The sequence below is a fragment of the Akebia trifoliata genome, chromosome 15 (genome assembly GCF_017979445.1).
Source record: "Akebia trifoliata isolate Shusen 1 chromosome 15, ASM1797944v1, whole genome shotgun sequence".
Classification (NCBI taxonomy): Eukaryota; Viridiplantae; Streptophyta; class Magnoliopsida; order Ranunculales; family Lardizabalaceae; genus Akebia; species Akebia trifoliata.
The window spans coordinates 20602504-20617708 of NC_141389.1; the positions used below are offsets into that span (position 1 = coordinate 20602504).

At 33.8% G+C, this 15205-nt stretch overlaps 1 protein-coding gene across 2 annotated transcripts; it reads left to right on the top strand.

The window, feature by feature from the left end:
- The first annotated feature begins 342 nt into the window (after window positions 1–342).
- On the top strand, window positions 343–11023 carry LOC147384563 (uncharacterized). Of its 2 annotated transcripts, none has more exons than XM_086426557.1 (2): window positions 343–1984; window positions 5680–11023. In XM_086426557.1, the coding sequence occupies exons 1-2, from the start codon at window positions 1567–1569 to the stop codon at window positions 5802–5804; spliced, it is 543 nt and encodes a 180-aa protein (XP_086282683.1). In that variant the 5' UTR covers window positions 343–1566; the 3' UTR covers window positions 5805–11023. The 2 variants fall into 2 exon arrangements, with proteins under 2 accessions (XP_086282683.1, XP_086282684.1); XM_086426558.1 differs by lacking the exon at window positions 5680–11023 and adding an exon at window positions 4685–5055 and having other exon boundaries at window positions 367–1984.
- Window positions 11024–15205: the final 4182 nt, after the last annotated feature.

The following is a 15205-nucleotide window of genomic DNA, read 5'->3' on the forward strand; positions in this document are numbered from 1 at the left end:
GCAGAAACATGACCAACATCTCCTCAGTTGGCTTATCTCATCTCTTACTGAAAGCATCCACACCAAAATTGTTGGCCTGACAACTTCGAAAGATGTTTAGCCAGCACTTGAGAAATAGTTCTTATCTCAATCTCAACCAGATTGATGCAATTTCGTTTACAACTTCAAATAATTAGTAAAGGATCTTTGATTATCTTTAGAAGACTAAGATCATAGTTGATCATCTTGCTGTTACCGGTCAAAAGATACCTGACGAAAAGCTTATGTTTTATATCCTCGATGGACTTGATCCCAAGTATGAAGCCCTTATCACATCCTTCACCACCAGACCTGAGCCCATTGATTTTGATGATCTATACGATTATCTTCTTAGCCATGAATAACGGCTAGAACAAGCTCACATTCAACCCTTGGAAACTCTGTCACCATCAATAAATTTCTCACACTAATAACTAAAATAATGGTACTTTTCATGGGAGCATCCAAGGTCTCCACTCAAATGGCCCCCATTCATACAAACAATTTAGATATCAAATTCCCTCCATCCTCTCTCAAGTACTAATAGAGCACGTGTACATACTGTATATAGGAGTTTGTTAGACTTGTATAGGTGTGATTTTGTTCATTTGGTTGTACAACTGTAGATAGGTTGTATTTTTTATTGAGTCAGTTTCTTCACTGCAATTATATTTCAGAAGTTTTGCCTCCTATAAAGGGGCTTGCGCATCCTCATTCTTTCGTGTTCTTGCTTTTCGTTCTAGAATCAATGGTTTTCAATATGTGTTCTCTGTGATTCGTTCGTTCTTTTCTGATTTTCCATGGCAAATGATTTTTCGTCTCAATCTGATCCTTCGTCTGCATCAAGGATCAATTCCACCATTGAAGATGGTTCCAGTCCTTATTATCATCATCATTTAGATAATCCAGGGCTGATTCTTATGTTGCAACCACTGACTGAAGACAATTACACTTCGTGGAATCGAGCTATGATGATTGCCCTGTCAGTGAATAACAAATTAGGGTTTATTGATGGATCCATTCCTCGTCCTGAAGGTAATGATCCTCTTTTCAATTCTTGGATCTGGAACAATAATATGGTTATTTCTTGGATTCTTAACTTTGTTTCTAAAGAGATTTTTGCTAGTGTTATACACTCCGATTCTGCTTATGGAATGTGGTTCGATCTTAAAGAACATTTTCAACAGAAAAATGGACCTCGTATTTTTCAATTGAGGCGTGATTTGATGAATCACACTCAAGGTTCATCTTCTGTCAGTGCTTACTTCACCAAATTGAAAACAATTTGGGAAGAACTTAGTAATTACAGGCCTTTCTAGTCTTATGGAAGTGTGTTTGTGGATGAACTAAAGCACTTGTAGATCACTATCAAATGGAGTATGTTATGAATTTCTTGATGAGCTTGCATGACTCCTTTGCTCAAGTGCGTAGTCAGTTGCTATTAATGGATCAAATTCCTCCCATCAACAAGGTTTTCTCCCTTGTTCTCAAGAAGCACTTCAGAGGAATGTTAATGTGACTTCTGATGGTTCTTGAGGTGCTACATCTATGGCCTTTGCTGTGAAAAACAATGTTGCTCGATCTAACAATGGTCAGAATTTTCCTAAAAGGCAAAGGAAAGATAATCTCAATTTTAACAAGCCTGTCTGTACTCATTGTGGCCATGTTGGCCATACAATTGATAAATGTTACAAGCTGCATGATTATTCTCCTGGATATAAGTCCAAATCTAAGTCTAATACTTCTTATCAAGCTTCTTCCAGTCAGACTCCTGTTGTTGCAAATCAAGTCTCCAATTCAGTTAATGATTTGTCTCGTGGGAATGCTGAGAACTCTGTAAATCTTGGAAGCTTTGTTCAAATGCTCAATCCATCTCAGTATCAACATTTGATGACTATGTTGAATACTCATCTTTCTGCTGCAAAGATAGGCACAGAAGCTTATGCTGTTTCTGTTCAGGCATCAGGTACTTGTTTTTCTGCTATTATTAATCCAAATTTTAATTTTCCTAAATATTGGATTATAGATTCAGGTGCTACCAGTCATATTTATTTCAATCAATTTGCCTTCCACACAAGGAAACCTCTCAAGAATTCTTTTGTCACTTTGCCTAATCACAGTTGTATTCCTGTTCATTTTTCTGAAACTGTGAAGCTCAATTCTTGTTTGTTGTTACAAGATGTCCTATATATTCCTTAGTTTATATTTAATCTGATATCAGTGAGTTCATTAACGAAGGATACTCATCTGGATATTAGATTTCTCACTGATTCTTGTATCATCCAAGATCTACACAGCCTGAAGATGACTGGTATGGCTAAAAGAATGGTACATCTTTATGTTCTTGATGATGATTTTTCAATATCATATAATCATAGTTGTTTCATTGCTACTAATTCTTGTAATTCCAGTGTATCTGTTGCTAATAAGGTGAATTCTTACACTTGGCATTACCGGCTTGGACATTTATCTTTTAAGAAGCTAGACATGTTAAAAGATAGCTTACAATTTTCTGAAAATACGACTGATCATTGTACCATTTGCCTTTTGGCTAAGCAACAAAGGCTCTCTTTTGTGTCTCATAACAATATTTCCAAGTCTCCTTTTAATTTAGTTCACTGTGATACATGAGGTCCATATCAGGTCCCAACACATACTAGTTACAGATATTTCTTGACTTTAGTTGATGATTGTACTCGTTTCACCTGAATTTTTCTCATGAAACAAAAGTCTGATGTGAGCCTTATTATTCCTAAGTTTTTCTCCATGATTGAAACTCAGTTTAACAACGTCATTAAGTAATTTTGTTCAGACAATGCTCCTGAGTTACATTTCACAAATTTCTTCAGTTCCAAAGGGGTTCTTCATCAGTTTTCTTGAGTAGAAAGACTTGAACATAACTCTATCGTGGAACGCCAACATCAATACCTTCTCAACGCGGCTCGAGTTTTATTCTTTCAGTCTAGAGTTCCTATAAAATTTTGGGGGGAATGTATGCTCACAACAACTTATTTGATAAATAGAACTCCTTCACCATTTTTGTAGAACAAGGCTCTTTTTCAGTTGCTATATAATTCTCCTGTTAATTATGGTTTGCTTCAAGTCTTTGGAAGCTTATGTTATACATCAACTCTTCTTTTTCATCGTTATAAGTTTTATCCCCGAGCCACAACTTGTGTTTTTGTTGGATACACACCAGGTATTAAAGGGTACAAACTTTATAATATTGTCACAAAATCCTTATTTCATTCTCGAGATGTAGTTTTTCATGAGAATTTGTTTCCTTTTCATTCCATACCTCATTCCAATGATCTAATTGACCCTTTCCTAGATTTGGTTTTACCAAAACCCATCCCTGATATGTCTCCTGTACCAACACCTTCTATTAATAATTATGCACCATCAGTTTCTCCTTTACCTAGTGAGCATATTTCTTATAATACTCTTGCTCAACCTATCTTACAATCTTCCCCTCCAATTAGAAGAATCTTTCGGGTTATTAAACCACCTTCCTAGTTAAGGGATTTTCACTGTAATCTTTTATCTAATAACCCTTCTCATACCTCAAATACCATATCCAATTGAAAATTACATTTGCTATGCCAATTTGTCCCCTTCTCACTCTAATTACCTCCTCACTATATCTTCTATATATGAGCCTCGATTTTACCATGAAGTTGTTAAGTTTGCTCATTGGAGAGAAGCCATGTCAAAGGAATTAGAGGCTATGGAGACCAACAATACCTGGACAGTTACAGCTCTTCTCGTTGGTGTAAATGGATTTATAAGGTCAAATATAAATTCGATGGAAGTTTAAAGAGGTATAAAGCTCGTTTGGTAGCAAAGGGGTACACACAACAAGAAGGTTTGGATTTTTTGGAGACTTTTTCCCGAGTGATAAAATTGGTTACTATCAAAATCCTTCTTACTGTTGTTGCTAGTAACAAATGGCCTTTAATTCAATTAGATGTTAATAATGATTTCCTCAATAGCGACTTGTTTGAGGAAGTTTATATGGATTTGCCTGTCGGCTATTCTACGCTACCTAATAATAGAACTTAGGGGGGGGGGGAGAAATTAGTATGCAAATTGCATAAATCCATTTATGGATTAAAGCAAGCTTCAAGACTATGGTTTTTCAAATTCTCTCATGCTCTTATTCTTCATGGTTTTGTCCAATTGAAATTATCTCTGTTCTTGTTCATTAAGTACCATGCCAAACCTCTTAGTTCCAGCATGTTGCTTGCTAAATATATGGTCGATTTAACCATTTGGCTATTAATTGCTATAGTTGTTATGACTATGTTGTGCAATCAAAAAAGTCTTCACTGCCTCTTGCTACAATACATGGTTCCCATTCGACCAATCCCATCGATTCCACTTGGTACCTTGACTCGGGAGCTTCCAAGCATGTCATTGTAGATCTAGGAAATCTTTCCATTAATTTTGACTATCAAGGGAATGACCATCTGTGTGTTGGTAATGGAATAGGTTTGCAAATTTTTCATATTGATTCCTCTATTTTAAAAACTCTTCATTCTTCCTTAAAACTTCATGAGATCTTGTATGTGCCACACATTACAAAGAATCTCGTCCATTACACAACTAACTAAAGATAATGATGTCTATTGTGAATTTTATGCTGCTGATTTTGTTTTTTGTCAAGGATCGATACATAGTGAGGATCCTTTTTCACGGCAAGAATAAAGATGGACTGTGTTGTGTACCTTTTGGAAAATCCCATTGTCCCACCATTAACCACCATGCACTCATTGGAGAACAAGCATCCTTAGAGACTTGGCATAACCGTCTTGGGCATCCTGCAGATCGCATTGTTCTCTTCATTCCATTTCGAACTAAACTACTTGTAATATATCAAAATAGAATTTTTTTTGTATGTTCATCTTGCTAACTTGGAAAAAGTCATAAGTTAGCATTCATTATTTCTAATTATATTTCCAATGCTCCACTTGAAATTGTGTATTCAGACATTTGGGGACCAACTCCTCTCATTTCCTCATAAGGTTTCCTTTATTATATCCACTTTGTTGATGCTTATAGTGCATTTACGTGGTTGTACCCTTTGTTTCAAAAGTCAGATGCTTTCAATGTCTTTACACAATTCAAACTTCAAGTTGAAAATCTGTTTGGAAGAAAGATTAAAATACTCCAAAACTGATGGGGGTACATAATATAAAACTTTCAAATCGCTTATAGTTTCAAATGGTATTATCTATCGATTTTCATGTCTATCTATACCTAAACAAAATGGTTCTGCAAAAAAAAAAAAAAAAAACCACCATCATATTGTTGAAATGGGTCTAATATTATTGGCACATGCATCATCGCCATCCACATATTGGGATGAAGCCATCCAAACAGTCGTTTTTCTTATCAATCGCTTGCCATTTCCTGTAAAAAAAAACATCACCCCTTTTGAAATATTGTTTCATCAGCCACTTGATTACTTGATTTTACAGAATTTTGGTTGTCTTTGTTATCGTTTCCTGCGGCGATTCAATAAACACAAGCTTGAATTTCAATTTGCCAAGTGCACCTTTTTGGGCTATAGTTCTTCCTATTGTGGTTTCCATTCTAGTATGGTATGCATCTTTATTTTCTCACATGTAATTTTTTATGAGAATATATTTCCTTTTGCAGGAAAAATATCTCAAGGGCCTACCTCTAATGACAGGTTTATGCATAATGTTCACATACCAACACCACCACTACTCCCACCCATTCAAGGAGAAACGTTTACTCAAGGTGGAACATCTCAACCTTAAACTCATGTTGTTGTTCATCCTTCAAGAGTATTGGCCACCACTAACACCCATTCATAACAAAAAAATCTCCCCAATAGCTGCAACTACTTCTTCACCTATACTTGCCCAAGCCAACCTTCCAATTGAACAAACATCATCGCCTTTCATTGACCATTCCCTTAATATTGCACCACCTCGTCATTCCAACACCAATCCAATGATCACATAGTTGAAATATGGAATTACTAAGCCACACTTTTTAAACCACTAAACATCCTTTCCCTATCACTTTAATTGCTCAATGTCTAGCCAAAATTCCTGAACCAACTTGTTTCACTAAAGCCAATAAATATCCATATTGGCATGCAATTATGGTCGATGAATATAGTGCCCTCATCAACAACGACACTTTTACACTTGTTCCTCACCATATTCTTATGAACGTTGTTGGGTTCAAATGGGTTATCTAGGTTAAACAATGGGCAAATGGTACCATTGAACAATACAAGGCTTGTTTAGTGGCAAATGGTTTTCATCAACAACCTAGACTTGATTACGAAGAGAAATTTAGTCTTGTGGTCAAACCTACAACAATCCATATGGTTCTTTCCATAGCTCTTATGCACAAATGGCCAATAAAACAACTCGATGTGTAAAATGCTTTTTTACATGGCTTTCTAAATGAATAAGTGTACATGAGCCAACTGTTCGGTGCAGATTATCAATAAAAATATAAAATAAAAACCTTGGCAAGCAAGTATCGAATCGATCCACAGAGACAACTTTGATCTATCAATTTTTGACTTAAAAACAATCATGATTTGAAGTATTAAAGGAAATCAAATTAAAACTATTCTAAGATATAAAAAAAAAGAATGGAAATCATAATGTAAAGAATTAGATCAGTCAAATCTACGAAAACAAGTCACCTTATCAATTTATTTGTTTACCTTTTATCTCAATCTAATTAACAAAACTAATGTTATTGGATCAGAAGATGAAATCTGTTAATCCAAATAATAATCCTAAATCCCATGATGTTATTTAATAAGACGAAATCAAAGGTAAAATATTGAATCTCTAACAAAGCATAGTTTAACTTGAACTTATCTAAGATTAAACTATCAAAATTATGAGAATAACATTTTATCCAATGATCACTACTTAAGAAATTAGTATCACAATAAAATATTGAACCACGATTGAAACAAATAATTATCTAAAATGATCTTGCTTGGGCTTCATTGACCTTTCTAACGGAAGTCTAGCCACAGGTTATAGCAAGAATAATAATATATAAAAAAAGAAGAGAATAGAAAAGAAAGTAATGGTCCTTTATTAATCTTGAATTGAATCTGGCAAAATACTCATTCTGTTTACAAAATTTGAATGGAAAGTAAACCTAAAAAAAATTAAAAAACTAAAGGAAAACTAAGAGAATAGATGATCTCAAAGGAGATTAGATTAGATTTGACTCTGGTCTGGTCTCTTATTGAAATCGCCTTGACTCTTTTTCATTAAATAGTAAAGGGTAGTCCGATTGATAAATTGGAGATTTTTTGATAAATGAGAGTCGCCACCTAGTTTAGGTCTAAGAATAAAAAATAACTCCAAATGAATTTGGATCAGTTCATGAATAAGATAAATGGGTAAGGGGTCAGATTACAGGTTTTAAAAGGTGTTAGGCACCGAACCCGCACAATCAAAGATGATTGGTCTCTATTGTAAAATCCCAAATTTTCAATTCGTATCTCGAGTAAAAAATAAATAGTAGAATTTTAAGAAAATCTTGAAAGTGGGACTTAGGGGTAAAATTTTAGGATGTTTCTGATCATTTTTAATGAAATCTGACCTCACCATTGGATTCAAAATGATCAAAAAACATACTTTAGCTTGTAAGCACGCTTAAATACGAGTCCGAATATAAAAATTGTAATATCCTCGATTACCGGGTCGGACTAGGCTAAAATAGTGACTTGTTGGTAGAGAAAGAATTATTAAGAGTAGATTACACCATTGGATTCGTAACAAAAAATTATTGGACATAGACCATTTATTTTTCATTTTTGGAGATCAGAAAGTCGAATTATCGTCGGAAACGAAAACGACATCAAGTTTAAGGGTCACCTCAGGCTAAAAATGTAAATTTTTGATAGAGACATAATTTGTAGAAATTGACTGTACCATTAGATCCGGAACGAAAAGTTAAGCAAAATAGAGTATTCATTTGTTAATTTTGGAGTCCGGATGGTGAAGTTATCGTCCATCAAAACAATTGACAAAATGTCGAATTCGTCCCAAATTTTATATAAATAATATTTTAATTTTTTTTTATCTCATCTTCCCCAAACTCGTCCATACAGTCGCGATAATAAACGAAAAATTCATTTTTTCTTCCGATCTTCCACCTCAGATCCCTCGCAAACGGTCCACTTTCGACGATCGCCGCAGAAAAGAAAAAGATCCGCAGCTGCGTTCTCTACATAACCTACCCAACCTCTTTCCATTTCACTTTCTTTTTCATCCAATATCGTAAAAAATCAGTTGTATTTATATACGGGAATTTCGAAACTTTGACCTCGGATTTCGTCTGTTTCGGGGTCAAATCGTCTTCCGACGTAGAAGGAAGAAACGTCCGCAGCCTCATTCTCTACATAACCCAACCAAATTCCTTCCGTTTTCTCGTCTTTTTCAACCCATATCGTCAAAAATCAGCCGTACATATATATGTGAATTTCGAAAACTACGACCTCGAATTTCATCGGTTTCGGGGTCAAACTGTCCTCCGTCGCAGAAGAGAGAAAGGACGACGGCATCGAGATCTTCAAAACCACCAGGCTAGATTCAAAAATCAGCCGCTTTGAATTTCAGTTCGTCTCAATTTTTGTGCCAATCGCCTTGATTTACGTGCACACACTTCGATCCTTTCGCCTAGAGATAGTAAGGAACTCTCAATTTCTATTAGTAATCATAGATTGTGAAAATTGCATTTAGGATTTTATCGGATAAATTTTGATGTATTTCCAAAATATAAAATTCTTTTGTTATTTAAAAATTCACGCTAGAAATTACATGTTTGATATGTTTAATTGTAATTTTTAACAAATTATACGTGGGTAGGGTATTTTAACGGGTTATTTTCATCAATTGGGTCGTGTGCACTGCTCGGACCCCGTTTTGATATAAAATTTGTATTCTTTTTCAATATTATTGGTAAAAAAAAAAATTTATAGTTGAAAAATGTGATTTAATATTCAATGAACTCATTTTGAGTTGATGAATATCAGAAAATGGATATTTTGTTTGAAAGATTAAAAATAGTAAAAATTGAAAAAAGGAAAAAAATGTATGAAACGATAAAATGTCAGAGTCACACCTGAGGGGTGATGTCTGCATTTTACATTGTTGTGTGGTGTATAGGTTGGTGAACGGATATCTAGGGATAACGTTAATGGTTGCATGTTTATTTAAATTTCTGTTAGCGCGAGGCGTTGTTTACTTTTTCGTTTTGTTATTTATTTTAGGCCGGTTGGACACACTTGCATGGTAGAAAACTAGATATCTATTCTCAATCTTGTATTGTTAATTTCTCTTTTATTTTTAAATGAAAATAATATATACATGTAACTATTTTGTGAGTTGTTAAAGAGTCTGTGAATGCTTGAAAGGATATTGCGTCATATTATCTGGAGTGGTGTACTATCCTGGGATGTACGGTAGGGACCACCAAGTTCATACATGGTATAAGACGCATATGAGAGTGGAGTCACAACTGGAATCCAAGTTATTCCTCTCTATCTTTACCAGTGAACTTATAATGTAAAGGTGGTCGTATACGAATGGTTTGTATATTTGGGAATCACATGCACGCCTGATAGGCATAGACGAAGATGATTAGTCAGTGATCACTAACAATTTATAGTAGTCGAACGTTCTGACACATCGAAAAGAGACCCATTGCTAAAGGTCAAGTCAAACGGTCAGCCTGAGGTGGATAAATGGTCAACCAAGTGTGGTAAGTACAGCGACCGGCCACAAAATCAAGAACTAAAAGCCAGAGAAGGATTGTAACATCATATCTCGACTGGGAGCGATCTAATCGTGAATCCCAACTCTCTAATTCCAATACTCCACCATTGTGTATTATGTATATGTTGTCTTATTTTGATATATAAACTGAAATGCATGTTTAATGTTTCCATTTGATCAATTAGATTTGTATAAAAAGATAATGTTATAGTAAGTACTGTTGATCGATGTAATGTGAGTTTTAAAATGTTTAGTTGCTAATCCTTAGCTATATGTACCAGTTAATCATAGTTTTTTTTGTAAAATTTTGCATATTTTAAAATGATTCAATATGTTTATTCGTTCATGTTAGGAGAGGTTATTGGTAGAAATTGTTTGCTTCCCTACTGGGTAACCATTGTTACTCACCTTTTCCTTCTCCATTTTTTTTAGTTTCTGATCAGAAGCTTAGCGAGGCAGGTGTAGAACATGAGTGAGAATCATCTGGTGGGTCAGATAGACAGTCAGAATCCGTCACTTGGTGAGTATTGGGGTTATACCCTCTAGTGGTATCGATTTGTCCAAAAGTATTATAGATTTTATTCTAAGCGTTAGGACTTTTGTTAAAGCGAGAAATTTTTGTATAATCATGTGTATAAATTTCTTCTCCTGCACTCTGATCTATCGTACGTTATTAGACGTATATAGGCTTCCGCTAGTACTATATTTTATTTTTTTATATGCATGATTGTATGTCGTTTATCAGGTGCAAGTTGAACGCCTTGGAATGCTAACATAAACAAAGGAGATCATGCAGAAATTTCGAGGTGCCACCTAGTATCTCGAGATCTGACATGGGGATTTGTATTAGTGTTTGGCGAGGTGCCACAAATCCTCCAATGGAGGATTATTTATTTAATTAAAATTTTAATTCTTTGGGATCAGTGGAGGGTTCTTTATTAAATATCATGTAGGCCCTACTTAAGTAAATGAGCCACCACTTAAAAATTTTCCTGTGAGTTTAATTAATTGATTTTATTCGTTTAAAAATTTTAATTTTATTTATTAATAGTTCACTTTACATTGATTAATATTTTAATTATTAGTTTTCAATTTTTGATTTTTAGGGATTGAAAAATTATCGTTTTGCCTTCAAAGAGGGTTTTTGTGTTGAGAGGTTGACTTTTGACATTTTTGAATGTTTTGAAATTAGTTTTTCATAAGGATTTTAATGAGAGTATCAGTTTGTGTCATTTATAACTTTACGACGTGAAATGATTATGGACTTTAAAAGGGGTATTTTCATAATTTTGTCGAATTTTTTGAAAATTGGTGAAATAGTTTATTTGATTTTAGTTTGTTATTTTATGTGTTCGAAAAGGTTTTTCTAAACGTAATGTAAGCTCTAGGGATGTTCTGATGTCAAGAGTATTTTGGTAATTTAGTCATTTTTAGTGATTTTTCTTGTAAGGCTTCTTTTTGTCTGAAAATAATGATTTCTATGTTTTTAGGTCATATTTTCCTATCGTAGCGTGATTTTTAATATTTATTTGTTTGAAATATCTCATCCGAACTTTGGAAACACATCTACTAACAAATAAAAACATTAAAATATTCATTCATTATTGGGAATCGTCACAATCGGGTTAACAAGTTGATTAATCAGGCAAGTGCAAAAATGGGGTGTCTACACATACCCCTCTTTGGCAGAGGGTTGAAGCAAACTAGATAGCAAATCTACTTTGGTAGATAGTACGATTTCTGAATGCTAAAGCTAATGATAGTTTGTTTTACAGCCTGATTTAACAATTCATCGAGACATTCAGATCTTTGAGGGTAAAACTCTTCTTGAATTAAAAGTTTGTCTGGTCATTGAGCTTGAACTCTCAGTAACAGTGTCAGATCCTTGAATTTTGAAAAATTCTTCCTAACTAATGCAAATGCAATGAATGTGCACGTGTGTGAAATGGTGTGAGGCCTACGGAGTATTTTATTAGATTATTGAGAATAAACTCTTATTGATTAAAAAAGTGTCCGGTCCTAAAGATTTTTTTTTACTGACAATAATGATTCAAATTGGAATGCACCTACGCATCGATAACAATCATGAAATTATGGCAATGTTGAATAATGAGGTGATTGGAGTCGTAGCATAATCGACATCAATTGCTATAGAAACTTTATTAAATCCTATTTGAAATTCTTTTTTGGAGTTCAAAAAGTTTGAGTATCATTTTTCGGACTTGCACTTAGTAGAACCACACCTCCGGGTTGATGTTGGAGGAACTTATTTAAATTCTTATTCAAAAGTTATAGTTTCATTTTTTGGACTCGAACATACTAGAACCATGTTTTTCGGGCTTGGGTTTGTAAGAACTTATTAAAATTATTATTCAAAAATTGGAGTCTCATTTATCGTATTTGAACTTATTAGAGTCATGCTTCTCGGGTTTGGATTTGTAGGAACTTATTAAAATCCTACTTCAACTTAAAAAGTTGGAATATCGTTTCTTGGACTCAAACTTACTAGAACCACGTTTTTCGAGCTTGGGTTTGCAAGAACTTATTAAAATCTTACTTCAACTCAAAAAGTTGAAGTTTTGTTTATTGGACTCGAACTTACTGGAGCCACGCTTCTCGGGTTTGGGTTTGTAGGAACTTATTAAAATCCTACTTAAAAAAAGATAGAGTCTCGTTTCTTGAACTCGAACTTATTGGAGCCATGCTTCTCGAGCTTGGGTTTCTAGGAACTTATTAGAATCTTACTTCAAAAAAGTTGGAGTCTCATTTCTCGGACTCGAACTTACTAGAGCCACACTTCTTAGACTTGGGTTTGTAGGAACTTATTAGAATCTTACTTCAAAAAAGTTAGAGTCTCGTTTTTCAGATTCGAACTTACTAGAGTCACGTTTCTCGGACTTGGGTTTGCAGGAACTTATTAAAATCCTACTTTAACTTGCATTCTATGATTCAAAAAGTTGGAATCTCGTTTGTCGGACTCGAACTTACTAGAACCACGCTTCTCGGGCTTAGGTAAGTTAGAACCTCAGTATTATCTGGCTCAAAGATTGAGAAATCAGGTCTTTATTGGCTTATCATGCATTTGGATTCATAATAGCATGGCTCCACCAAACTTTTAGATTTTTTGAGTATGATTTTCCTTTTGATCATGTGATTAAGAATAAAAACTTTGGAATCACAATGACTTTAAAAAATGCCCTAGTTTCAAGGTTGACATCTAACTGGAACTTAACTATGAAATTGATGGAATGGATTGCACTTGAAAAATATAGATGAGAAACTATGAATTCTGATAAATGACATACAAAAGAATTCTTTTAGATTTTCAATACTCTTAAGATTATCATATGCGCAATAAAAAATTTATCATTTTTCTAAATTTCTTTTAAGAAATGCTTGAGCTATACTTAAAATCTTGATAATTATTAGAATAGAAGATCATTTTCTTCAAAGTGGTCGATAGTTCTATATTTTCCTTTAGCAAATACTTGGATAAGTAAACATACCCTTAAAGATCTGACATGCTCAAGATGACTTTCGAGTTTCGTTGACTTCGATATTGTCTTCATTGGATGTGAGTTCTTAGCTAAAAAACGAATGTCGTGACTTGAATAATTTTCTACATTTTGTAGTGAACTTCCTTTAGGATTTTTTTCCTCAATGGGATTTTTTCTTATCCTTTTTGTGTGCCCTAATTTTTTCCTAGATTACATTTTCAGGTTTTCAACCTAGTAGATTTTATTTTTCTTCTTTTGAGGATGCCTTGATTTTTACATAGGATGTTTTTTCAGGTTTTCAACCTAGCAAGCCTTCTTTTTTATGGTTATGCCCTAACTTTTGCTTATGTGGCCATTTTAGGTTTTTAACTTAGTGGGCTTCCTTTTTTTTCTTGATGATCTTGAATAATCAACTCCACAACTTTCTTTTGAATTTTTCTTCTCAGTGAGATTTTTCTTTTCATTTTTTTTTGTGTTCTAATTTTTGCCTAGGTTATCTTTTCAGGTTTTCAACATAATAGGTTTTACTTTTCTTTTTCTGAGGATACCTTAATTTTTTTCTAGGTCGCATTTTCAGGCTTTCAACCTAGTAAGCATTTTTTAATGGTTATGCCCTAACTTTTACTTGAGTCACCCTTTCAGGTTTTCAACTTAGTGGACTTCTCTTTTTTCTTTATGATCTTGAATATTCAACTCGACATCTTCTAGGTTCCCTGCACTTTAATCGTGTCAATTAGCATTCAGGATGGCTTAATAGGTGGACTTAGGACATTGTTTAGAAGAAAAAGTATAAGGTTCAACTTCCAAGAATTCTCCTAGTATGATATTCTCTTTTTTTTTCAATTCTTTTGGTTATCTTTTTTTCTAATGCCCTTAGTTTGACATTCTTTTCTTTTCAACCTTTCAATAGGGGATTGTCGTTTTAGATGACACATTTATTAAGAAAATACAATTTTTTGTATGTGACCAGGCCTAGAGTAACTTCTTAGGTTGCCTATGTACCCCAAATCTTTCTTTCCTCTTTTAAGATCATGTCAAAACGTAGTTCATACTTAGATTTCCTCCCGAAGTTATTTGGTGTAGTTTAGAAAGAAGAGGCTATTGATTTTTTTAGAAACAGCGAGGGGCTAAAGAAAGTTATCTTTTTTTTGATAAGATAAGAAAATGATTCGACCAAAGAATGTCTCCTTTGGTGAAATGGTACTTAATTTGGTCAAGGTTCTAGGAACTCAATGTCTTGATTGCTCTATCGAGTAAGGTCTTCTTTTAAGAATGAGTAATCTTCAGTCTTCTTCAATGAAATTGAGTGTGATTGAGTTCTTTGTATTTGACATTGACTCATTTAACGCTTTCAAAACTTCAAAAAATCTTTTATTCTTTTGCGAATAACAACCTTCATCTCTTAAATGAGCATTATGATAGATCCTTCTTGTGGGTCTTAACATCTTTGCCAATGGTTTCAACTGCATCATTCTTGACCAATTAACTTTGACTTTGAAAATCACCCTTGACTTTATGTTTTGATTTATTTTGGTGCAATCTGTTCCGATGAAAGGCAACATGGTGCTTATAACTAACATATTCTCATAGATCCATGCGAGAACATTGTTGAATTTATTGAGATAGTTTTTTCAAGTTCCTTTGATGATAATGTAGTGCCAATTTGCACTTCTTGAGTGTACTCTTTAATTCTAATATTTATTAAGTTCGATTAGTGAGTTCTGAGTCATTATTCATGTTTGATATTATGTTCAAATCGTTATTACACGTATGATAATCAGAAACTTCTTTATTTTTATTAGAATTAAAAAAAAACATAGACTAACAAACTCGACTAAAACTCGAAGATTAAAAAAAGACTAACGTAATTGAAATGATCAACTGAATTTAAAAACT

Excerpts from the sequence above, each read along its gene's own strand:
- LOC147384563 (XM_086426557.1), top strand. The coding sequence starts at position 1,567 with ATGGCCTTTGCTGTGAAAAACAATGTTGCTCGATCTAACAATGGTCAG. Across the intron at positions 1,985-5,679 it reads TGTTTCTGTTCAGGCATCAG|GAAAAATATCTCAAGGGCCT; the intron begins GTACTTGTTTTT and ends TTCCTTTTGCAG.